We start from the raw sequence: 26,512 nt of genomic DNA, 5'->3' as shown, positions 1-26,512 counted from the left end.
TTTATACAGGTTCTCACCTTATTTGGAGGGGAATTACCTTGACCGGAATACAGTGGAAAAAGAATCTCCACCCCTTTCTGTTCCAAATATATTTTTATCTTTTCCTGTCTCAACAAAAACTTTATGGAACCAACACCACCGTGTTCTGTGGGAAAAAAAGAAAAGCCTGTTTCATTAGCTTTGCTGGAAGCTGGAGGGTGCTAGGCCCCGCCTAGTGCATAGAATTCTAGCTTTCCCCCCTCCTTTCTCTGTATATTGGGCTCAGATTACACTGTCTCTGTGGGAATATGGGCAGTTAGCATTTACCAACATGTATCTGTCTGCTTTCTTTGTTTAAAAAGAGGAAAAGATAAAAACAAAAATGGAGGGATATAAGGGGGGTTAAAAAAAAAAAGAAACTGGTTGGACTAACGTTATAGGAGTTCTAGGAAACGGTCAAAGGTCTACAACCATATGAATGCTCAATGAAGAAAAGGTACCTTTAAAACGATGGGCAATTTCATGGCATTTTCACTTGCCTTTGCCCCATCCCCCTACAAAATCTTGGGATCCTAAACCGGACTGACCATTAGAAACGTCCCTAGTTCTAAAATTCTTTAACCCACCCAGTTAACAAAAACGAAGGAACTAGGTGAAAGAAAAGCCAGAAAATATGAGCCTTAAAGAAAACAAAACAGCCAACAGGGAGGAGGAAGCCGGAGTGGTCCACAAATTAGAAGTGAACTTCCTGTCCTGGGTAAACTTCCGGGATCAACAACAGGCGACCCAATCAGAACCTTTCTCCGGGAGCCAATGGGAGAGCACATTACAAAGAACCAATCCTCGCAGCGCTGTCACTGTTATGGTCCTGTCAGGGCACCGGCGTTGAGGTGTTTGGGCCGTGGCCACGACGGAGACTTTGGTGGGGCATTCTCGGGGGCGCTGCGCTGGTCCCGGGCTCGCTTCCGGCCTGCACTTCCCGGCTCGTAGGGTGCCGGTGCGGGTCGGCGCCGCGGCCGCCTTGGGGCCTGGGCCCAGCCGCATCCTCCTCCACCGCCGCCGGCTCCCAGCGGCCGCGAGATGCAGCCGCCGGGCCCGCCCCCGGCCTATTCCCCCACCAACGGGGACTTCACCTTTGTCTCCTCAGCAGACGCGGAAGGTGAGGCTGAGCCCCCAAAGTCCCCTTTCGCCGCAGGAAGCGGAGCCCTACGCGGCGGGGTCTTTCTGGCGCCGAGGCGGTCGTGGCCGGGTCGGAAGCTGACTGCGCCCGCGGGGCCTTCGGAGAGGGCCCGGGCGGCGAGGGAGGGTGTGGGCGCTTTCCGAGTCTCTCGGTCAGCTCTGGCTTGCGCCACGCCGTTGGGGCAGGTTGTTCAGGGTGACTTGCTCACCTCAAATGAACCACGGAACTCGAAGGTGTTTTTTATGAAATGACTTGCTGTTACTCAGAAAAGCGATTGGTCAGGGTAGGTGTCAAAGGTGAGAACAAGGAAGGAGCAGCGTTCTTCTTATTTATCCGTCGGTAACTTTTGCTGGGTTTGGATTCGGAGCTGCAAATACATGGAATTTGATATTCTGCCACCGTCCCAGTTTTCCTCCTGTTTTTTTTTAGTGGTTGACCTGATATTCAGAGAAATAGACCCACGTATATTTGAAACTTCTTGTAATCCCGCGAGGTGTTGACAATGGCTTCTGCAGATTTCCTTGTGACAGCTGTTTGGACGAAGCAGTTGTGCTGGAGAGAGTTTTCTACAGCACAGGAAATTCTGTTTTCCTCCTTTTCTCTGCTCCTTACCAGACTTTGAAAGTGGAATCTTCCTCTGCTAGTCATTTTCAAGTTTTAGTTTTAATAAACTTTTGTGCATACACCAGTGGTTTTCCAGTGAGCAGACTTACTACCTAATATGAAAAAATAAGTTATACTTAACTATAGGAATTTTCGTCTAGAGAAGAATGTAGTATTTCCTCAAATCCGGTTTCCTAGTGCATTAGTTAATATAGCCGGTTTTCCCTCCCCCCACCCTTATTTTGCTTTTTGATTGTTACTGTTGTTGTTTTTTTTTTTAAGTAGTACTGTAGTGTTGGTTATAATTTAAAATGTAAAATAAAAATTTTATCTATCATAAAGAAGGTAGCTGATCCATTTCTCTTTTTATTTCAATTACGGTTTACATTCGGTATTATTTTGTACTAGAGGCCTGGTGCACGACATTCGTGCACGGCATTCATGCACGGGGTGGGGAGGTCCCCTCTGCCCGGCCTGCGCCCTCTGGTAGTCCTGGACTCCTGGGGGGATGTTCCTCTAGGGGTCCTTAGCACAGGGTTTTATTATATAGGATAGGATAGGATTGGTTTCAGGTGTACAGCATAGTAGTTATACAGTATACTTTACAAAGTGTTCTCCTCTATATTTCCAGTACATCTAACACCATACAGAGTTATTACAACATTATTGACTGTATTTCCTATGCTGTACTTTGTATCCCCATGACTGTTTTGTAACTACCAATTTGTACTTCTTAATCCACTTCATCTTTTTCACCCAGCACTCCAACTCCCTCTATATTTGGTGAAAAATAGCAACCTAAAATATTTTGGTTTGTTTCATCTAAATTTTGTAGCATAGTGCTTAGGGAGGAATATCCATGTTAATTTTCCCAGACTTTAGAAGTCTATCATTGAGTATCAGAACCTAATGTTTGTTCAGATTACTTTTTGTATATACTGTTCATATCCTCCCTTCCCCTAGGAATTACCTTTCTTAAATACACCTAAGAAATCTGACAATAATATAATGAACTAAGGTATTGACTGTATACTAAATCAAGAAACCTGGAATAAGTAAAATCTGTAAGGTTTATTCAAACTTTTCCATCTAGCATTTAAGAATATATAGACTCCCTATATATCCAAGGACATAGCCTATATAATAAAACCCTAATATGCAAATTGACTGAATGGAGGAACAAATGGTCGCTATGACACACACTGACCATCAGGGAGCAGATGCTCAACACAGGAGCTGCCCCCTGGTGGTCAGTGCACTCCCACAGGGGGAGTGCCGCTCAGCCAGAAGCCAGGCTCTGGCTCACGGCTGGCGAGCGCAGCGGAGGTGGCAGGAGCCTCTCCCACCTCTGCGGCAGTGCTAAGGACCCCCTTGAGGGTCCCAGACTGAGAAGGCACAGGCCGGGCTGAGGGGACCTCCTGCCCTCCCCATGCATGAATCAGGGGCCAGCCAACCTCCTGCAGACCCTCCCCCCAGCCGACTGGCCCCCCGACAGGCCGGCCAACATCCCGGGGTGCCTCCCCCTGGCCAGCCCCCTGATAGGCCTCAATCGCCCCAGGCCCAGGGACCCCACCTGTGCACGAATTCGTGTACTGGGCCTCTAGTAGTTACATAAGATGATACCTTGGGGGAAACTGGGTGAAGGGTACATGTAACCTCCCTACTATTTTCTGGTGGTCAGTGCACATCATAGCAAATGGTTGAGCGGCCTTAGCATATCATTAGCATATTACGCTTTGATTGGTTGAACGGATGATTGGACACTTAGCATATTAGGCTTTATTATATAGGATGTCTAGCAATTATAAAATCATTATCTTTCATTGGCCTATATATGCATTAAAATGTTTTATAACTAAAATGGGACAAGGGAATTCATTCCTTCACTGTGAAACATGTGCTTTTGTTTTGCTGCACAAATACTCAGTTCTGGTTTGGATTTAAGCACATATGGATTTTATTTTCAAATAAGATGAGTTTTGTCTTTGTTCTTATTGCATATTAAATAAGAAAATATTCACATATATAAAAAGTTTGACAGTTGGCCACATAATGTGCATTATTCATTGCAGCATACTTTTCTTTCATAGAAATCTAGAACTTATCTAGAGGCAGATCAGTAAATCTCATCCTAAATATACTATCCCTAGAGGCCCGATGCACGAAATTTGTGCAAGAGTAGGCCTTGCTTCCCCTGGCTGCTGGCACCAGCTTCCCTCCAGCACCTGGGACCTGGGGTTCCCTCCAGCTGCCGGCATCCGAGACCCGGTCTTCCCTCGCAGCCCAGCTTCGTCCAGAAGGTCGTCCAGGAGGACATCTGGTCTAATGAGCATATTATGCTTTTATTATTATGGGTACTACACTTGACCAAGTTCTTCCTTATCTTTCAAAGTGAAGTTCTCCAGGCTGAATAGAAAATTCAGAGAAAAGATCCCTCACCCATTCATACACTCACTTGAATTGAAAGGGAGAGAAAATTACTGTTAAATTTTGTTTTGCAGTTTTCCCAGATGGCTTTCAATAAAATTTGAGATGTCCTCATTCTGAGCCCAAATAGCAGTGGAAACATTTTTAAGGTTTCCCTTTGCAATAGATTTTTTTCAAAGAATATTTCCTCTTAAATCCACATATTTATTATTATCTTTACACATTTCTTAGAAAATAACAAGAATATTTTACATAGTGTAATAAGAAAGAACTAATTTACAATTAGTATTTTAGCCCAGCCAGTTGAGCTAACCGACCCATAAATCAGGAGGTCATGGTTAGATTTCTGGTCAGGGCACATATCCCGGTTGTGGGTTCAATCCTCACTCAGTAGGCAGCCAATCCATTGATGTTTCTATCCCTCTCCCCTCCTCTCTCTGAAATTAAAAAAAATAAATAAATAAAATAGTGTTTTAAAATTATGAATACCTATCCTAGAATTAAGAACCAAGCTAGCTGTTCTTACTCTGGTTTAATTTAAGACAGCTGTGCTCTTGAAGTGATTTGGAATCTTTGTTGTTGTTTTTAATGCTATTCTTGTTTTGGTTTGCTAACGTGTTAGGCTAACTACCAATTTTTGGACTTTTCTGTTGTTTTGTTCTCACTGATTGTGTCTTGGTGGTACTGGGGGATGTGTCAAGCTACTGTTGCTGGCATTCCTACATATATGTCCATGATATTTTCCCACTTTGAAAGTACTACATAATTATAAGCTAAAGGTGCCTTTTTGAGATTCTGGCATCCATGCTATGACAAACTGCTAAACATATACAATTCTTTATTACAGCATTCCTTAACACTATAATTTATAGATCCTTTTTTGGGTTAGATTAAATGTAGCCCCTTCTACAGGGCAGGAAACAGTTGTTAAGGTCCTTTCCTGCTTCATAATTCCAAAACCTTTAATGTCACTGCTGTACTAATGACTTCCTGACCTAAATCTTCCTCTTGTTAGGTCAAGAAAAACATTTCTTGTACCTAATGGAATGGAATTTTAGTTAAATTTTAACTCGTTTTCAACTGAGATTAAGACAAAGAAGCAGAAAGTAATTTTGAGAGAATATTTTTTAATTTACAAGGTTCTATGATGGCATCTTACAAGAAATAATTTTAAACTTTAAGTAGGGAAGGACATTAAATTCAAAAGTACTTGCATTTTATCTCTAACTGAATAAGCTGTATTATAAAACCTTTTTAGAATCATACAATGTTAAATCTGGAAAGGAATAGGAAACTGGAGACCAGAGAACATTAATGATTTGCTGTATTAATTAGTAGCTAAGCTAGGACTTTGCTTCATTTTATTATAATTAAATGGTTGCAGGAGTTCTCACAACCAGACCAGGTTATGACTCATAATTGATCCACTCATTGAAGTTTTAGCCAAAATTATAATGGCTTTTCTCAAAAGCTAACCTAAAATTTAGGTTAAAATTCAGCTTTTTAAAAATATATGTATATGCTGTCTGTGGTCTCCAGAGAAGGCATGTCTATGTTAAGAATGTTTTGGGTTGCCTGGCTGGTGTGACTCAGTGGTTTCGGTCCCTGGTTTGATTCCTGGTCCGGGCACATGCTCGGGTTGCAGGCTTGAACCCCTATAGGGGGTGTGAGCGATATTTCTTTATCTCTATCCTTACCCCTTCCTCCCTCTAAAAAATCAATAAAAACATTTTTTTTAAAAAAGAAAGTTTTGGTTTACTGTTGCCAAAATTATTTTCTAAAGTACCGCTCCAGTTATGTGGCTTCTAATTAACAACGATGATGGTTGTTTACTAGTGCATATTGCCTGGTCCTACAGATGTCTTTTTTCTTAACTCCCATATGACCCCAAGCAAGTCCTTTACTCTCCCCATTTTTTTTTTTTACCACAATATGTGACATTTGTACTACTGTGATTATCTTAACATCTAAGCTACTGTGCAGACTATGAATGGAATTTATTTTGTAATCTGGGAAACTGAATCTCTTCACCTTTTTTAGAGGTGACCTAAAAAACCTTTTATTTTTGCCAAAACTAAAGATGTAATTATATAAAGAGAAGAGTTAGCTGAAATAGCAATGAACTCTTACTAGTTAGATTTATCCAGAACTACTCTTTATCATATGAAGTACTTAACATAAATATTTGGTGATTTAAATGAAAAAACGTATGAATAAATACATTAAAAAGTAGAGAAAAATTATCTATAGTTTTCCTTTAGGCAATAAGTTATGTCTGAAGGTTTGGGGGTATATATATATGTAATGCCTTTGAAAATAATTTATACAGTCACTTTGTTCTGTATAATATACATAATAATGAAGGGAATGCAAGATGATATCATGTGATATATTTTGTATAAATCTGCCATTTAAAATTTAAAGTTATTCTGAAAGCAACAAATGAACAAACAAAAACTCATAGACACAGGCAGCCGTGTGGTAGTTACCAGAAGAAAGGTGGATTGGGAGACTGTAAAGGGTAAAGGGAGTAAAAAATATGGTGATGGAAGATTTGATTTTAGGCGGTAGGCACACATTGCAATATACAGGTGCATAGAATTGTACACTTAAAACCTGTATAATTTTATTAACTAGTGTCACCCCAATAAATTTAATTTAAATAAATAAATAAGCTCTGGCCAGTGTCTTCAATGATTAGAGCATAGGCCCATGTACCGAAGGGTCTCAGGTTTGATTCCTGGTCAAGAACACATACCTTGGTTGCAGGTTTGATTCCCAGCCCAGTTTGGGTGCATGCAGGAGGCAACCAATCAATGTATCTCTCTCACATTGATGTTTTTCTCTCTTGCTCTCTCTTCCTCCCTCCCTCCCTTGCACTCTAAAAATCAATGGGAAAAATAATCCTTGGTGAGGATTAACCAAAAATAAATAAATAATTAATTAATAAAACAAGACATAAGCTTCGATAAAAAATTTTTAACTTATTGTTATAAGTGTAGATCAAGCATGTCAAACTGAAAGGCTAACACAGGCCAAATAAACACGAGTTTGACATGCTTGGTGTAGATTCTGGTACCAGTCCAGCTAATTAGCTATGAGACTTTTCTCATCTTTTATTTTCTTATAAAATAAAAGGTGATATTTAGATACCTGTGGCTTTAAAATATGAAGATTGTATGTAATAGTAGGTCTTCAAATGATAATTATGTTAGTTGAATTTATGCTTATATTAGTTATAAATTCACACATTATTCCTTGGTTTATAATTTTGTCCTCTTTTCTCCTAAGACCTCAGTGGTTCAATAGCAGCCCCAGATGTCAAATTAAACCTTGGTGGAGATTTTATTAAAGAATCTACAGCCACTACATTTCTGAGACAAAGAGGATATGGCTGGCTTTTGGAAGTTGAAGATGATGATCCTGAAGATAACAAGCCACTCTTGTATGTAAAAATAATATGTACTGTTTTATTTGTAGAGTTGGTTTGTGGGATGATTATAGTCTTTCATTATTATTTAAAGATAAATATGGAAAATCTCAACCTTTTTGGTCAAAAGTTTTGGCTATTTTCAGTTTATTAGTAATCATTAAAACTGAAATAAGGGGAATTAATATTTTTAACCTATTAAATTGCAGAAATTAAAGGTTGCATGTTTGATTCTGGTCAGGGCACATACCTAGGTGGCGGGTGTGGTTCCGGGTTGGTGCATAAAGGAGGCAGCCAAAATGTGTTTCTCTCACATCGATGTCTCTTTCTCTCTCTCTCTCTCTCTCTCTCTCTGGTGTATGTCTCTGAAATCAATAACTTCAGTGAGGATGTAAATAAATAAATATTACAAAAAGCAAAAGAATCATAATCCTCTCTCTCTTTCACGTAAACACACACTCAAACTGTTAGGGTTTACCTGGGTCTGTAGCTATCTCAAGTAAACATAACAGTCATTTTTTTTTTTTAACGTGCAGTCTAAAAAAGCAGACCACTTGGTTGCTGTGGAAATTCAGTTTAAGACCATGTAAGATTTCCAAAAAGATTATTGCCCTAGCCGGTTTGGCTCAGTGGATAGAGCGTCAGCACACGGATTGAAGGAGTCTGGGTTCGATTCCCGTTAAAGGCACTTGCCTCGGTTGCAGGCTCGATCCCTGGGCCTAATCGGGGCACATGTGGGAGGCAACCAATCGATGTGTCTCTCTCACATGGATGTTTCTCTGTCTCTCCTCCTCCCTTCCACTCTCTCTAAAAAGTCAATAGCAAAATATCCTTGGGTGAGGATTAACCAAAAAAAAAGATTATCACTCCCAAATTTCTCCCAAATATAAATTCTAAAGCTACCACTGAGGACTATAGAGAGATTACCTTTTTAAAAAAATGACTATGTTATCACTTGGAAAAAATCTGAAGAATTAAACAATTTTGAAAAGAACCTATAGCTTTATAAAATCGAGGCATTACCAACTTATTCTCTGTAATAATTATTGATAGATGGAGTGCTAAAACATCTTATTTCTATGTTGATATACCATATTTCATCAAATATAAGATACTATGGATTATAAGGTGTAGTTATCTTCTATTTATCAACAAGAAAGAAAAAGTGCTTAAAACAGCATAAAGCTGAGGACATCAAAGGGCTATCTCCTTGGTGTAAAGATAAATGACAAATAACTCAACATACAAAAAGAGACAGCAGGGGAGTTTATTTGTCTCCATTTGGCCCTGGGTGGGGTATTGGAAGAAAACTTTCCCCTGAGAATGTAAGTCCTTTACTAGTTCGCATATAGGATTGCAATCTGAGTTATTTGTATGGTCCAAAAAAGTCTCAAGCAGAAAATTATATTTAAAGTCCCAAATTGGTAGTGCCTTTAGGAGACTGGCAAAAGGAAAGGCAGATCTTGGAAACACTTGGCTTCCCTTCAGGCTGACAGTAATTGTAAGACACCAGCAAATGTGAGATTCATCCCAACTTTAGAGATGTAAAATGTTGAAAATGTATACCTTGGAATCAGTGAAATATGGTACTTCAAATGCAAATGCTTTGTTGACCTATAGAGACTATGCCATTATTTTTAAACTAGTGTCCCAGTGCACAGATTCATGCACATTGAAAGGAATTAATTAGAAGGTGGCCGGTGGAGGTGGGACTGGGCAAGACAGGCCAGACACGCCCTGGAGCCATCCTCTGGCAGTACCTCCTCAGGGGCCGGCCACACCTGGGGCAGCGCCACGGCTAGAAGGTTGTCTGCAGAGTGAGTGGGGTCCCTCTGGCAGGTGGGGTCCCTTGGCCTGGCCTGCAGGGATCAGGCTGAAACCGGCTCTCCAGTATCCCCCAAGGGGTCCTGGATTGTGAGAGTGCGGTTCTCCAGTGACGCACCCCAGAATCGGGCTCCCTCCTCTCAGGTTCCGGATGCGTCACCCAAGAACCACTGCTGCCAAGTCACCACAGCTCGGCAGCTCCTGTGTTGAGCGTCTGCCCCTGGTGGTCAGTGCGCATCATAGCTACCGGTTGGACAGTCACTTAGCCTTTTGTATATATAGATATAAGTTCTACTACAGATGTCTCCATATTCACAAGTGTGCCTTATAAATTTTTTTATTTTACAATTATAGGGAAGAATTGGATATCGATCTGAAGGATATTTACTACAAAATCCGATGCGTTTTGATGCCAATGCCATCACTTGGTTTTAATAGACAAGTGGTGAGAGACAATCCTGACTTTTGGGGTCCTCTGGCTGTTGTTCTTTTCTTTTCCATGATATCATTATACGGACAGTTCAGGGTAAGTATATCTTACTTTATATAAATTCTAAATTTTTCAAGAGTTTAAAAATTAAAGGTAGCCAAATATTAACTATCATAGGACATTACATTTGAGAAATGCTTTACCACTATGCATTATTTCTCATTGGTCATCCCTATAACTATTCTTTTTAAAATATATATATATTTTTTATTGATTTCAGAAAGGGAGAGATAGAAATATCAATGATGAGAGAAAATCATTGATCGGCTGCCTCCTGCACGCCCCTATCTAGCCCACAACCCAGGGATGTGTCCTGAACAGGAAATGAACCATGACCTCCTGGTTCATAGATGGATGCTCAAAAACTGAGCCACAAAGGCCAGGCTCATAGAACTATTCTTAATTATGTGGGAAGTACCTTACATTAATGCTTTTCAAACTTTTCCACATTATCATTCACATAGAAAATATTAATATTTGGCCCTAGCTGGTTTGGCTAAGTGGATAGAGCGTTGGACTGTGGACCAAAGGGTCCCAGGTTCGATTCTGGTCAAGGGCACGTACCTCGGTTGCAGGTTCCTTCCTGGCCCGGGCCCTGGTCTGGACTCCTGCAAGAGGCAACCAATTGATGTGTTTCTCTCACATCAGTGTTTCTCTCTGTCTTTCCCTCTCTCTTCTACTCTCCCTAAATATCATTGTAAAAGTATTCTCTGGTGAGGATTAACCAAAAAGAAAAGAAAACATTAATATTTGTATAGCGACTGGGGTAAATGGATGGAACTAATCCCTTCTGACCAGAAGTGACCAAAAGGGCTGCCTGTGTCCTTACTGATTTCCCCAAGGGATGAAGAGTTCAAAACACAAATTCATAATCATGTTCTTACCTTTTCTCATTTTTAGTTCTGTTTTTTAAAATAGACATTTCAATATATGATGGTAGGGATTCCATCAATATTTGTTGTGTTCTTTTTTGTTTGACTTTATATATATATATATATATATATATATATATATGTATTTTTTATTGTTGATAGTATTACAGATATCTTCCTCCCCCCCCCCCCCCGGCCCCTCCAGTATTTGTTTTTATATAATACTTTGTCCTACTCTCAGGGGCTTTATCATCAAAACACAACATACATAAATCACTCCCTCATCCTGAGATTATTTCAGCTTTAGTCATTTGGAGCTCCTTCAGATTAGCTTCAGTGTCCTTTCAACATATTCCCATCCTTTTTTGAGTACTTTCTTTCCTCTGACTCTACGAAGTGTTCTGGGCTTATCTTTTACCTGCTTCAGCCCTGGAATCACCTATTTCTCTAAGGAGTCCTAGTTCCTTTTATTAGGGAATGATATTTAGAAACCAGAACCTGGGCAATAAGAATGCTTATGTAGCTGCTGGAGTGTCATTATTTCTAGACTCCAAGTAGACAGAAGAGGGAAATGTATGCACATATTATTATTATGCTAAGTCTCAGGGGTTAAAATGATCTGAAATGTCTTTATTATTTGGATAAATGTGTGATTAATATAAACTTTAAAGACCTCCCAAGAAGATGGGTAACCTGTGTCAGGGATGAATTTTCCTTGCAGGATAGTGAAAATCAGGGGTTTGGGAATAAGCTCTTGGTTCTCTTTTTATAGTAATCTTTTATCATTATTCTTGAAGTACTGATGTGTCCTTACGCAATTGTTCGTTGCTAGATTTTCTTTTTTTTAAATGTTTTTATTAAATATTTCGGAGAGGCAGGGAGAGAGAGAAACATCAATGATGAGAGCAAATAGCTGCCTCCTTCACGCCCCACCCCCCTCCACTGGGGATCAAGCCACAACCGGGTCATGTGTCTTGATTGGGGAATCCAGCTGTGACCTCCTGGTTTGTAGGTCAGCTCAAACAATTGAGCCATGCCATCTGGGCTAAATTTTCAATTTGAATGTAAAATTACATTCACATTTTATTCTTATTAAGTTTTGTAAAGATACCAGGGAACCCAAACCAACTCTCTCTGACCTGAAATAGGGTATACCAAAGTATCTTATATGACAGGGAATTGAGTTCCTAGGAACTTCCCAGCTTATTTGGTACAAAGAATTAATTGCATGAATTTTTTCCTCCTTAGGTGGTATCATGGATTATAACTATTTGGATATTTGGTTCACTAACTATTTTCTTACTGGCCAGAGTTCTTGGTGGAGAAGTAAGTGGTTAATTTTGAAAATAGCCTTTGTTTTTTATGGTAAGCTTTATTTTTGAGCTGCAGATGCCATCAGTGGCTATATTCATCATAAGTATTTCTTGTTCCAGAATTGCTTTTAACTTATGCTACTTCCTTTAAGAGGACCAACATATTAGTATTGTATATACTCAATAATGTTATAAGAAAGGAAATGGAAAGAAAAGGTCCTATCCCACTCATAAGTAATTGTCAGCTTTTTAGGGAATCATACAATTTATTCTCTTTTATAGCATTCTCAAAGTTTTTGATCTCAGGTCCCCAAAGAGATTTCTTAATGTGGGTTATATTTATCATATTTACCATGTTAAAATTGTAAAAAATATATTTATTCATTTAAAATTAAAAATTAAACTAGATTCACTTTAACATAAAGAATACGTTTTAAAGAAAAATAACATTTTGCAAAACAAAAGCGTTAGTGAGAAGAGTGGTGGTGTTTTATATTTTTGCAAGTACCCTAGTTCCCTCATATCTGCGGTTTAGCTTTCTGCTGTTTCAGTTAACCTGTTAGCAACTACCAGCCAAAAATATTAAATGAAAAGTCCAGAAATAAACAATTCATAAGTTTTAAATTGCATACCATTCTGTGTAGCATGATGAATTCTCCTGCCATCCTGTTCAGAGAGTGGATTCATCCTCCATGCAGTATTCACCTGCCTATTAGTCATGTAGTATAGGACACCAGGGTATTAGCTCAGTTTCAGAGAGAGACCACATTCACATAACTTTTATTACAGCATAGAATTGTTAATAATTGTTCTATTTTATGGTTAGTTGTTTTTACTCTTTTTAAAAAATACATATTTTATTGATTTTGGAGAGGAAGGGAGAGGGAGAGAGACAGAAATATCAATGATGATAGAGAATCATTGATCAGCTGCCTTTGGCACACCCTGCACTGGGAATCGAGCTCGCAACCCGGGCATATGCCCTGACTGGGAATCAAACTGTGATCTCCTGGTTCATAGGTCAATGCTCAACCCCTGAACCATGCTGGCTGGGCAAGTTGTTGTTATTCTTACTCTACCTAGTTTACAAATTAAACTTTATCGTAGTATGTATGCATAGAAAAAACATAGCACAGTATATGAAATTTGAAATGTGATGAGTATAATACGTCATGTCTCTTCCTAATTCTCACATTTATGAAAGTATAACAGAATATATAATGTTCAATATTGGTTTAAATGAATATCTAGATTTCTGTGACATTTATTTAAAAATTTAAAAATTCACAGGTTGCATATGGCCAAGTTCTTGGAGTTATAGGATATTCATTACTTCCTCTCATTGTAATAGCCCCTATACTTTTGGTGGTTGGATCATTTGAAGTGGTGTCTACACTTATAAAAGTAAGTAGTATGTATTATAAAAAGTAGTTTATTATTTTCCAATAACGAAAGTATACTAGTTCTCTGGCTAAGAATATCATAACTCCTTATCAAACAATTAATAGTATTTTGGAACAGTGATCTTACTCACTGATTTTACCAATGGTATTTATTTTTCCTTTTAATTATCAAATTATAATATATGTCTCGGGGATAAAGAACAAAGAACAAATCAGGCCTAAGGATATTATACTCAGATAATTTTTTTTTTACTTTTTAAAATATATTTTTATTGATTTCAGAGAGGAAGAGAGAAGCAAAGAGAGATAGAAACATAAGTGATGAGAGAGAATCACTGATTAGCTACCTTCTTTATGGAAAATAGAACTTTTTAAGACCACCACTTTCAGAACTGCCATTAATGTAGCCTCCACACTAAAGTATTTGTTTTTAAGTAGTGCCACTTAATTTTTATGACATTTGTTTTTAAAGTTTATTACTTACTCCAGCATAGGAGAAATTATTTCTTTCAAAATTGGGTAACTACAGGTTAATACTGACATTATATAAGCATTAGAAATTGAGTAGAATGTGAACTTTGGAACCAGTCAGTTCTGAATTGAAACCCTGGTTCTGCCACTTAACTTGCTCTCTGCCTTGGGGAGAGGAGATACTTTTTCTTACACTCCTCTGCAGAATGGGAATGTGAACAACTACTGTTCTGAAGATTTTAAAGTATATGTAATGCCTAGTACAGTGCTTGATACAGAGTAGGCATACAAGTGGTAGCTGTTGTTATTACAAATATTATCCTATCTAATAAAAGAGTAATATGCAAATTGACCATCACTCCAAGACACAAGATGGCCACCCCCATGTGGTCAAAGATGGCTGCCCCTATGTGGACACAAGATGGCCAGCAGGGGAGGGCAGTTGGGAGGGACCAGGCCCCCAAGGGAGGGCAGTTAGGGGTGACTGGGCCGGCAGAGGAGGGCAGTTGGGGGAGACAAGCCCTGCAGTGGAGGACAGTTGGGGGGGACCCAGGCCTGCAGGGGAGCGCAGTTGGGGGGGACCAGGCCTGCAGGGGAGGGCAGTTGGGGGGGACCAGGCCTGCAGGGGAGGGCAGTTGTGGGCAATCAGGCCAACAGGGAGGGCAGTTAGGTGTGACCGGGCCAGCAGAGGAGGGCAGTTGGGGGAGACCAGGCCAGCAGGGAAGGGCAGTTGGGGGTGATCAAGCCTGCAGGGGAGGGCAGTTAGGAGTGACCAGGCCGGCAGAGGAGGGAAGTTGGGGGCAACTGGCCCTGCAGGGAAGGACAGTTGGGGGGGACCCAGGCCTGCAGGGGAGAGCAGTTAGGGGTGACTAGGCCTGCAGGGGAGGGCAGTTAAGGGTCACCAGACCTGCAGGGGAGGGCAGTTAGGGGCAATCAGGCTGGCAGGGGAGTGGTTAGGGCGTGATCAGGCTGCCAGGCAGAAGAGGTTAGGGACAATCAGGAAGGCAGGCAGGCAAGCAGTTGGGAGCCAGCAGTCCTGGATTGTGAGAGGGATGTCCGACTGCCCGTTTAGGCCCGATCCCGGTAGGCCTGGTCCCAGAGGGGTTTCAGATTGGAGAGGGTGCAGGCTGGGCTGAGGGACACCCCCCCCCCCCCCGTGCGCGAATTTTGTGCACCGGGCCTCTTGTCCTATTGTAATAAAAGGCTAATATGCAAATCAATTGAATGGCGGAATGACTGGTTGCAATGACACACACTGACCACCAGGGTGCAGACGCTCAACACAGGAGCTGATCCTGGTGGTCGGTGTGCTCCCACAGGAGGAGCGCCACTCAGCCAGAAACCCTGAGCCAGACTCACGGCTGGCAAGCACAGTGGCAGTGGCGGGAGCCTCTCCCACCTCCACAACAGTGCTAAGTATGTCCGACTGCTGGCTTAGGCCCACTCCCTGTGGAGAGCGGGCCTAAGCTGTCAGGTGAACATCCCCCAAGGGCTCCTGGACTGCAAGAGGGTGCAGGCCAGACTGAGGGACCCCCACCCCCCAAGTGTACAAATTTCATGCACTGCGCCTCTAGTAAAAGAATATTTTGAGAACACCTTTGTATGTTTGAACATTTTACAGATCAAGGAGATCTTTTTTCCTTTATATTCTAATCCTAAGCATTTTTTTAAAATTGCCATTATTAACACTTAGTTTAAAACTCTTATAGTGTAGGAGCTAGACCCATGCTGGCATTTAATTATCTAGCCTTAGTGAAAAACCACTTTACTGAATCATTCAGAATAACTTCCTGCTCATTTTTTTTTTTAACTTGGGTTAAAGCCTGTTTTAATACTGCTGAGACTACACCTAAAATTGCTAAAACTGTGTCTTCTGGTCATTTTTAGTCATCGCATTCAACTGAAAATTGGTCCTTAATCTTTTTGGAGCATATGAATATATTATAAAATGGAAAATCTTATTTATATCATTAAAAATTTAGGATAAAATTGTTTTTAAACTTTACGTTTTTATTTGCCAAATTTGTTTTCCTAACGACTTAATCTTCTGTGTGTAATGAGTTATTGTACATGTTCCTTATTTTAGTCCAAATTTTGAGGAATATGTTGCAGAACTCTCATTATTTAACTATAGCATTAAAATACAGTTTAATCTATAACCACTAATCTTTTAAAAATTAAATTTCTATAATTCTTACCAATTGTTAACCATTTATATATAACAACAAAAATTGAAACATGACATACAAATGCAATTTGATCATAATTTTATGTATATATTTCTGTACTTTTCTGTAGGTTTAAAATATTTATGTGGTTTTTGTTGTTTTTTATTTTTAAAATATATTTTTATTGATTTCAGAGAGGAAGGGAGAGAGAAAGGGAGATAGAATCATCAGTGATGATAGAGAACCACTGATTGGCTGCCTCCTGCATGCCCCCTAATGGGGATCGAGCCCACAACCTGGGCATGTGCCCTTGACCGGAATCGAAGCTGGGACCTTTCAGTCCACAGACGGACGCTCTATACACTGAGCCAAACCAGCTAGGGCTGTTGTTTTTTATTTTTTAACTAGAGGCCCGGTGCACAAAATTCGTGCACTCGGGGTGAGGTCCCTCAGCCCGGCCTGCACCCTCTCACAGTTTGGGAACCCTCAGGGGATATCCGACTGATGACTTCGGCCTACTATCCGCGGGGAGCGGGCCTAAGCCGGCAGTCAGACATCCTTAGCGCTGCCCCCAAGGTGGGAGAGGCTCTCGCCACTCCCACTGCATTCGCCAGCCATGAGCCCGGCTTCTGACGCACTGACCACCAGGGGGAAGCTCCTGCCTTGAGTGTCTGCCCCCTGGTGGTCAGTGCACATCATAGCAACCAGTCATTCTGCCATTCGGTCAATTTGCATATTAGCCTTTTATTATATAGGATTATTTTAAAAATCTTTATTGTTTGAAAGCATTACATATGTTTCCTTTTTCCCCCCATTAATTTCTTCTAGCCTGTCCTTGTGTTGTTGTTGTGTTTTTTTAGTTTAAAAATCAGTAGAAAGTTGGACCATCTCAAATACATTTTCAGTCAGTATGCCAATATTTTTTACCCTTGTACCAATGGTTCTAATTGAGGGCAATTTTCTCCCTAAGTACATTTCACAATGTTTCAAGTCATTTTTGGGTGGCACAAATTGGTGGTGGAATATTACTGGTATATATATAGTAGGTTGAGACAGGGATACTGCTAAACATCCTGCAATGCACAGAACACCTTCGCACAACAATTATCCAGCCCAGAAATGTCAATAGTAGTACAAGGTTCAGAAACCCTGCTCTATGCCAAGTCTGTTTCTATCATACTTTCCCTGATTTGTGCCCTGGAAGTTCTTTCTTTAATTTTAATCTGTAAAATGGCTTCAGTAACTATATCAGTAAGTACTACATAAAGTTCCAGTAGAAATCATTTAAAATTAGATATGTGTATACTTAGAAAACCACAGTATATTTTATTTAATTAAAGTCTTCACCAAAATGTTATTTTTTCCCTCCTTTTTATTTAACCCTATATTTCTATCTATTCCTGGGAAAATGCTGGGATACTTAATAAACATTGTGTAAAATTTTTATTTAATCTGTTATAGTCTTAGAAGAAAGTAAATTCTTCTGTGTAAGAAAAGTCAATTAGTTCTCTTTCAGCAATCAAATTGTTTTTAGCAATTTGACCCAATAATAGTTTTTCCAGAAGTTGCCTTACCTTAAATCACGAGGGACACTGTTAAAAAGATTTATAACTAGACCTGTTTCTTAGAAATTCTGATTGATCACAACTAGAGTGAATCTCAGGATTTTCCTTTTATTAGGCATCCTAGGTGATTCTTTTGATTAGACATGTTTTATAGCAAAACACTTCATTTGCAGAAGTCAAGGAGCAGAGCAAGGACTAACATTCTTAGAAGTTTTTTTTTTAATATATATATATATTTTTTTAATATATTTTTTATTTATTTCAGAGAGAAAGGGAAAGGGAGAGAGAGATTGAAACATCAATGATGAGAGAGAATCATTGATCGGCTGCCTCCTGCATGCCCCCTACTGGGGATCAAGCCCACTACCTGGGCATGTGCCCTTGACTGGAATTGAACCCAGGACTCTTCAGTCCACAGGCCAATGCTCTATCCACTGAGCCAAACCATCTAGGGCCATTCTTGGACGTTTTAAACATTCTCAATAAGTTTTACTGTTTACCACCATTGGTTGCCAGGGTTGTTTTAAACAATATTGTAAATATTATTTTTACTCTATAATATGCAAAATGTTAATTGACTTGCTAATATGCTGCCCTTTGTCTTTTTTGTTTGTTTTTTAAAGCTGTTTGGTGTGTTTTGGGCTGCCTACAGTGCTGCTTCATTGTTAGTGGGTGAAGAATTCAAGACCAAAAAGCCTCTCCTGATTTATCCAATCTTTTTATTATACATTTATTTTTTGTCCTTATATACTGGAGTGTGATCTAAGTCACATGTGAGTAGAAAAAGACAATGTTACCTTTGCGTGAAGGTTGGGAATTCTTGCTGAAGGGATTGAAGAAAAGCTGTTGCTGATAAAATTTTATGTGTTCCAGATATAAAGACAGGTTTAAGGCTTTTTAAAAACAATATTTTGTTTTTGGATTTAATTAAGTAATTGCAGTTATCTGGATTTTTTTTTAAATCAGAATTCTGAATTCTGTTTGATTCTTCATATTCCAGTCAATAAAATATAAAAGCATTGTGTTTTTAAGATTGTGTTGATATTCTCCTAAAAATTTGTGCCAAAAGCACCTGGAATGGTAATTACACTTCACTTAAAGGGTAAATATGACAACATCCTGATAATCTAAAAGTGCAATTTTTTTCTTTAAAGGATTTCTCTTCACTGTAGATCCTGTAGATTTATATTTATATTTATACATATATATTTATGAAATAATTCTTATTCACAAAATATATTTCTGAATAACAAGAAATGAAGATATTTTAAATCTGATGCTTAAATTTTCTTCAATTTGGCCATTAATTTTTTTATTTATAAATTTAAATTTGTTTTTTAATTTTTAAATCTCATACATGTTTCAGTATGCCCTTGTTAAAATTCTTAATAATAACAAAACTAATTTTAACATACGTTGATACAGATTTGATTTGTTTGGGTGTTTTTAAAAAACATTTTAGTATCTAAACATTAAAAGTTTCTGTTTATCTTTCTGACCAAAGGAGCAAAAGGTATAATGGATATGACATTCATTAAAATTATTAATATGTAGAAAAGCAGTAATATTTATAGCATCAGTAAATATTTTTAAGTGGTATTCCTAAGTCATAGAAGTTGCTTGAAAGAGACCTTTAAAATCTTGTGGTCCTAAACAATGTTACATGAAGTAGAAAAAAATAAAGTGCTTCCTAGCTGTTTGTTTTGTGTTATAACACCTTGTCCTGTATTACTTGATATTTTAACAAGTATCAGGTTCTCTAACAGATGTACAATATTTCCTAAGGGAAATAGTAAGAAATTTTAGCTAGTGAAATTTTTGTTGCAAATAATTTCATAGACTTTATATGTATCTTTAATTAATATTACTTTGTAAAGTAGATAAAATATTTATGTTCATAAAATAGCAAATGCCTAACTATTAGCACATTATTGTATTATTCTGTTCTGAGCTGGAAGCGTTAACTGCTGCCCTCAATATGATAACACGGCCATCTTTTGGTATGTATTCCTTCAGCAATCTTTTCCATCAGGAAATACACAGCAACTCTGAAGCTAGCCTATAAATTAGCAAGATACCAAGCCCATCTCTCTTCTTTTTACCCTCTCCCCGGTGAAAAAAGAAAGAAAAAACTTACTTTAGGTTGCAGGAAAAGTGTGGCTCTGCCTTTGAACCAGAATAATGTGGAAAATTTCATATGCTGATATTTTAAACAAGTTTAAGAAAACAGATTGGAAGCACCAGAGGGATGGAACTTCTGGAACCTAAATAATATGATGTTGTGAAGAAGGATCTATAGCTACAGAAGCAGTAACTGTAAAGTAAATATTTGTCATACTGCAGGAATTCCTGAGGATCAATACATTGTGACAGTGAATTATTATATTTGATGTCCATATTGTTGACCCTGGAATCTTTTCCAAAAAGCTTGAGGATCCATACTAGGGGATAGAATTTCACTAAGCAATAAGTCAAGGAATTTTAGGACTAAGTACATAAAAAAGTTTAATATTTCTAAGCTATCATTTATTTATAATGATGTAAGATAAAATGAGGTATTTGTGTTCTAAAAAGGTATTTAAGAATAACATCATTTAATCTTGTAAACTGCCCTATTTGGGCTATATATAAATACAATTTTAATGTTTCAAGCTCAACCAACATCTTCATATGTTAATGAGCAAAGCAGTTAAATCACATTGTCAGTTTGAAAACATGATTTGTAAATGTGTACGAAATACAGTACTGCTACAACTAATAATGATAAGTGGACCATAACAATGTTTTCTCCTTGAATTTTTATATAATATTTTCTAAGTCATTGATTTTAAATCATGATTTCCAACCTAATTATTAGTTCATTAGTATTTCTAGAACAAAACTAGCCAGATAGTTTCTTATAGTGTATGTTTTAAGTATTTTAACAGCTATAGTAATCCTGATGAATGTTAGTCCTCAAAACAATTGAGGCATATTTACTTCTGTTTCAAATTGATTGTAAAATAATTGAAATTTTTATTAAAAATCATAGTCTACATATAATTTTCATTGTATTAAACATTGTTTAGGAAGATTTGTAAAGTTTTATGAACCATTTCTTATTCCTAAGGTCTTATAAGACAGTTTTATATGTAATAATGTATCTTTCCAAAAATTCCCCAAATGTTAATATGCTAGTATAGAGTTATGAGTGAAATTTGCATTGACTTAAAATAAGGCATATATTTTTGTTTAAATAATGTTTAAAATTTAGTCAGTTTCTTTTCAAATTTGATGTAATAAAATGAATAAAATAATGCTTCTTCAAACTAATAAAAACAGAATATTTTTCATATTCAGCAAAACCAATAGAATATTTTAAAATGATTATTACTTACCTTTTATATTTTTATTAAGGCATATTTAGTTATTTTTAGACCAGGAAATTGTGACATGCCTTTTTGCTTCTTTTTGTATGTGTCACATGTTTGTTAAAATATCTTACTTCCGTACACTTCTCTCTTTTTTTGGTATTTGAACAAGTTGCATGTATTGTTTTTCTCTTCGCAACAAAGGAGAACAACACTCAGGATGGGGAGCCATAAGGTGTCTCATAGTGTTGAAAATTACCTATTACAGGATTTAGGCTTGTGTTAATATAATTCTTTCCAATTGCATAGCATGGCAGTCTGAAGTAGGTCTTAACAGAGCTAAAAATCGCCTTCAGAATTCTCTGCTCTGATATTTTAGTACATAAACAAAATAATGGTATTTTATTATCCTCTTTCATAGATGGTTTCTTTAATTAAACCCTTGTATTATATCTTACTTTGTAATATATTTTACTTTCCCATTAGAAACTAAATTACAAGTTCTCTTTCCCTCGTGTGTATAATTTCCTGGCAGTAGTTTGTGTGTTTGAGAATCTGTTGCCACTTTTTAAATAAATCCCGAAATATGATTTTGACATCAGTGAATACTAGACATTCTTATATCTTTGCACTTGAAATCATGGTATTTTCTGAAGGAAGTTGCACTTTGTGAATACATTTACTTATAACAAACTGGTATAAAATCTTTTTTTTTTTTAATATATTTTATTGATTTTTTACAGAGAGGAAGGGAGAGGGATAGAGAGCTAGAAACATCGATGAGAGAGAAACATCGATCAGCTGCCTCCTGCACACCTCCTACTGGGGCTGTGCCCGCAACCAAGGTACATGCCCTTGACCGGAATCGAACCTGGGACCTTTCAGTCCACAGGCTGACGCTCTAGCCACTGAGCCAAACCGGTTTCGGCCAAACTGGTATAAAATCTTTTTTTTTTTTTTTTTTTTTAATATATTTTATTGATATTTTACAGAGAGGAAGGGAGAGGGATAGAGAGCTAGAAACATCGATGAGAGAGAAACATCGATCAGCTGCCTCCTGCACACCCCCCACTGGGGATGTGCCCGCAACCAAGGTACATGCCCTTGACCGGAATCGAACCCGGGACCCTTCAGTCCGCAGGCCAACGCTCTATCCACTGAGCCAAACCGGTTTTGGCCAAACTGGTATAAAATTTTAATCCTAGCGTATCTTTATGGGGTGTAATGCTCTGAGAAGAAATGGCTAAGAAAAATATTCCCTGTGCAGCCATATAGAATTAAACATAAAATTTAGAGTTAGGTCTCTCACTTGAATTTCTTTTGATATGCTGAGATTGCAATTTGGAGTTTAATTTAGGGAAAGATATCAGAATAATTAAAATGGCATTAGTAAAAATAATTCCCTACTTACATTTTGTATTGGTAGTAATCCTGTTTTCAAATTTATTAATTTTCACCAAGATATCCACAAGTTTTTACTTTAAGATATTTAGTTTATAGTTTTTTTAAAAAAACATGTTTTTATTGATTTCAGAGAAAGGGAGAGGGAGAAATAGAAACATTGATGTGAAAACAAAACATCGATGTGAGAGCAAAACATCGATCAGCTGCCTCCTGCATGCCCCCTACTGGGGATTGAGAGTGCAACCCCATGCACCAGCAGGTCACTGGAATCAAACTGGATTCCAGTGACCTGCTGGTGCATGGGGTGATGCTCAACCAACTGATCCACACCAGCCGGGCTAATTTATAGTTTGCAAGTTGCTTGAAAAAAATTCCTTCAGCACCCCTTCTGAATAGTTCAGTGGGATACTGGTGTTACCACTGAGATTTTTTTAACTTAGATGCAGTGAATATTCATAGCATCATTAGTAACATCCAAAATTGGAAACAACCCACATAGACAAATTATGTCACAAGAGAAAACAATAAGATTGCAAGACCTATAACTACATGTAAGATTTTGGATGATCTCAAAAACCTAATATTGAGCCAAAGAGGCCAGACATGAAAGAATATATGCTTTGTGGATCTATTTATGTAAAGTACAAAAACAGGATCTTGGTTACTCAAGTGGGAATGAAGTAACTGAAGGAGGGTACTTAGATTGGGGTTCTAAGATGCTAGTATATTCTGTTTCTTCATGTGGGTTGTGGTTTTGATCCCCGGTTGGGGCATGTATCTCACATGAATGTTTCACTCTCTCACCCTCCCTCCCTCCCTCCCTCCCTCTCTCTGTAAAATCAGTCTCTCTCACATCAATGTTTCTCTCCCTCTGCCTCTCTCTAAAATTAATAAAAACATTATATCCTCAGGTAAGGAATAAAAAAACACACCACAAATTGTCAACACCATCTACTGTGCTGTTAATGTTAAATAAAGTCAAGGATTTTTAAGCATGAAATCCTATCTAATAAGAGAGTAATATGCAAATTGACCATCACTCCAACACACAAGATGGCTGCCCCATGTGGACACAAGTTGGCTACAACAAGATGGCCAGCAGGGGAGGGCAGTTGGGAGGGACCAGGCCTGCAAGGGAGGGCAGTTGGGGGTGATCAAGCCTGCAGGGGAGGGCAGTCAGGGGTGACCAGGCTGGCAGAGGAGGGAATTTGGGGGCGACCGGGCCTGCAGGGGAGAGCAGTTGGGGGGGACCCAGACCTGCAGGAGAGAGCAGTTGCGGGGACCAGGCCTGCAGGGGAGGGCAGTTAGGGGTGACCAGGCCTGCAGGGGAGGGCAGTTAGGCATCAATCAGGCTGGCAGGGGAGTGGTTAGGGGGTGATCAGGCTGGCAGGCAGAAGCGGTTAGGGGCAATCAGGAAGGCAGACAGGCAGGCAGGCAAGCAGTTGGGAGCCAGCAGTCCTGAATTGGAGAGGATGCAGGCTGGGCTGAGGGACACCCCCTCCCCTTGCACGAATTTCATGCACCAGGCCTCTAGTATTTAATAAAACTTATTAATATGGATTTATTGCAATTTAGATTTATGAGCTCACTCGTAAAACATCTAACAAAAACAAGAAAGAAAGTAGTCATTATTGCAAAGCTTCAATTGTTACACATAAAAGTGTCTTAATAATTTTTTTAAAAGGCAGAATATCACAATTTAAAAAATAGTTTAATGACTGCCCGGCTGGCATGGCTCTGTGGTCAGTGGTTGATCCTTGACCTATGAACTAGGAGGTCACTGATTCTGGTCAGGGCACATGCCCGGGTTGTGGGTTCCATCCCCAGTGTGGGGCATTGAGGAGGTAGCCATCAATGATTCTCATCATTTTAAGTTTAATGACTTTTTGTTTTGTTAATCCTCTGCTGAGGATATTTTTCTATTGATTTTTTTAGAAAGAGTGGAAGGGAGGGGGAGACGACAGAGCGACGTTGATTGTCTCCTGCATGCACCTTGACCAGGGCCAGGGATGAGCCTGCAACCGAGTTACTGCTCTAGACCAGAATCAAACCTGGGACCCTTCAGTCCGCAGGCCAACCTCTATCCACTGAGCCAAACCAGGTAGGGCAAAATAGTTTAATGACTTTCATTGACGTTGTGGAACTGAAGGTAACATCTGGGGAAGATATAAAACCCTATTACAGTTGTTCATGAAAATGATTCCAATAAGAACTATATGAAAACGGGTGGGAGGCAGTTGCCTTTATACTTGATCACTGCCATCTTAGCCCAATCCTGCTTTTTCCGATTTCGGATCTGCAGCATTCTCGTGTAGTCCTCATTCTGACCTTGGTACCAAGGGGCCAGTACTTGAAACTGTTTTGGGATCAAGTCTTTGTGAGCCAGAAGTCACCCACGCGCATGTCTTGTTGTTTGGTATCTCCCAGCCTCCCATAGTCCATGAGCTGCTCAGCATAGTCCCTCATCTTGTACACATGCGCCATGACCCCTCAATGTGTTCCTGTCGCGCTAGTCCTGTAAGCAAGTTCTGAAACCGGTGGATGCGGAACTCGTGACCTGGGGAATATGTGGCCAGGGGGATAGCAACAGCCTGTTCTCTGCTTCTCCCCATCCCTGTGCGGCCGGAACTGAAAACTCAAGGGGAAACTCGGTTTTTCTTTTGAATATACTAGGACACATTTCAGATTTATAAAAAGGTATGCAGATTAATGCACTCAGAAACTGTGTCAAGAAATAAACAACTTAATAAAAAGAGCATTACTAATAGTTTGTACTTTGTGATCACATTTTCTTTCCCCAAATAAAATTGATTTTACTAAATTTGGTGTTTTTCATTTCCATGCACTTTGTTATAATTTTATTTATGTATATATTCTTAAGCAATATATGTAGGGTTTTTTATATGTTTTAAATTTGTATGTCAATGGAATCTTCCTGTATATTTTCTTCTGCATCTTGCTTCATCTGTGGGCATACAGGTAGCTGTAAATTTATTCATTTCCACTGCTGTAGAGAATTTCTTTGAATGAATATATCATGTGTTATTTATTCATTCTCCAGTGCATATCTTAGCATAGATAGCTATTATAAAGGAGGGGAGCAAAGGAAATCAGGCATTATTAGGCATAATCACCTAGGGACCATAAGCCGGCTTGCTTCCCTAGGAAGTTACAGCTTCACACACTCCCCAGGGAACCAGGAGTCTGTTCCTCCCACATCACAATAAAGGGGGAGGTAAGCAAATGTGCAGTAGGAACCAAGGCGGCCACCATGGAGGTATACCTCCTCAGTCTAACCTTGGAAAAGGATTGGATTGGATAAGAGACATAACCCGGAAAGATCTAGGACAGCCGTGGGCAAACTACGGCCCGCGGGCCGGATCCGGCCCGTTCGGCTGTTCTATCCGGCCAGCGGAGCCGAAAGAGCGGAGGGTTCTCTTGCTCTCCCCTCCACTCCTTCACCAGCAGCAGTGTTAACCACGGCCGCAGCTCCTTCTTCTGAGTGGGCGGATTTATATCTGCCCATTCAGTAGAAGGAACAACCTCTCAATCTTCCAGAGGCTCCTTGTAATGCCCGAGGACGGACGCGTCCCCCGACATCACCCTGGGAATGCGTAGACACGCCCCTGGAGAGCACAGTATCAGAGCATTAGCTAAAAAGGAGACCAACAACACTGTTCCCACTGAAGTTGATGTTTTAAAGACCAAAAACCTTTCAACACAGTCTACATTGCCATCTACATCTACGTCTCCGGCATAATTTGCAAGTTGCACTAAAGAAAATGTTTAATTTACTGTTTACACATTTTGTTCTTTTCTATTTGTTTTAGTTTTAAATTATTTTATTATATTTAAGTTTAATTTGAAAGGCTTTTGTACCTTTCCTTTGTTAGGCAATTTTATTTTGCCTTTGCCATCTTCAATATAAGGTATGTTATTGTGCTATGATTCCTCCATTTTTTGAAGTTTCAAATTATAATAATTAGTGTTTACATTCTTCTTGTTAAAATGTTTGAAATGAATAAAACTATTG

The 26,512-nt window shown here is 39.0% G+C and overlaps 1 protein-coding gene across 4 annotated transcripts; it reads left to right on the top strand.

The window, feature by feature from the left end:
* The first annotated feature begins 794 nt into the window (after nucleotides 1-794).
* On the top strand, nucleotides 795-26,512 carry YIPF4 (Yip1 domain family member 4). 4 transcript variants are annotated; one of them, XR_013961577.1, is made up of 8 exons: nucleotides 795-1,138; nucleotides 7,481-7,634; nucleotides 9,798-9,969; nucleotides 12,054-12,131; nucleotides 13,409-13,522; nucleotides 18,349-18,498; nucleotides 24,415-24,580; nucleotides 24,907-26,512. XR_013961577.1 is itself a non-coding variant. In XM_080686956.1 (7 exons), the coding sequence occupies exons 1-6, from the start codon at nucleotides 1,060-1,062 to the stop codon at nucleotides 18,484-18,486; spliced, it is 735 nt and encodes a 244-aa protein (XP_080543082.1). In that variant the 5' UTR covers nucleotides 795-1,059; the 3' UTR covers nucleotides 18,487-18,498; nucleotides 24,907-26,512. The 4 variants fall into 4 exon arrangements, 3 of the variants coding, with proteins under 3 accessions (XP_080543082.1, XP_080543083.1, XP_080543081.1); XM_080686956.1 differs by lacking the exon at nucleotides 24,415-24,580; XM_080686957.1 differs by lacking the exons at nucleotides 24,415-24,580; nucleotides 24,907-26,512 and adding an exon at nucleotides 19,742-21,675.

The sequence above is a fragment of the Plecotus auritus genome, assembly GCF_963455305.1.
Source record: "Plecotus auritus genome assembly, chromosome: 8".
NCBI lineage: Eukaryota > Metazoa > Chordata > Mammalia > Chiroptera > Vespertilionidae > Plecotus > Plecotus auritus.
This window is presented reverse-complemented; position numbering and strand designations above follow the sequence as displayed.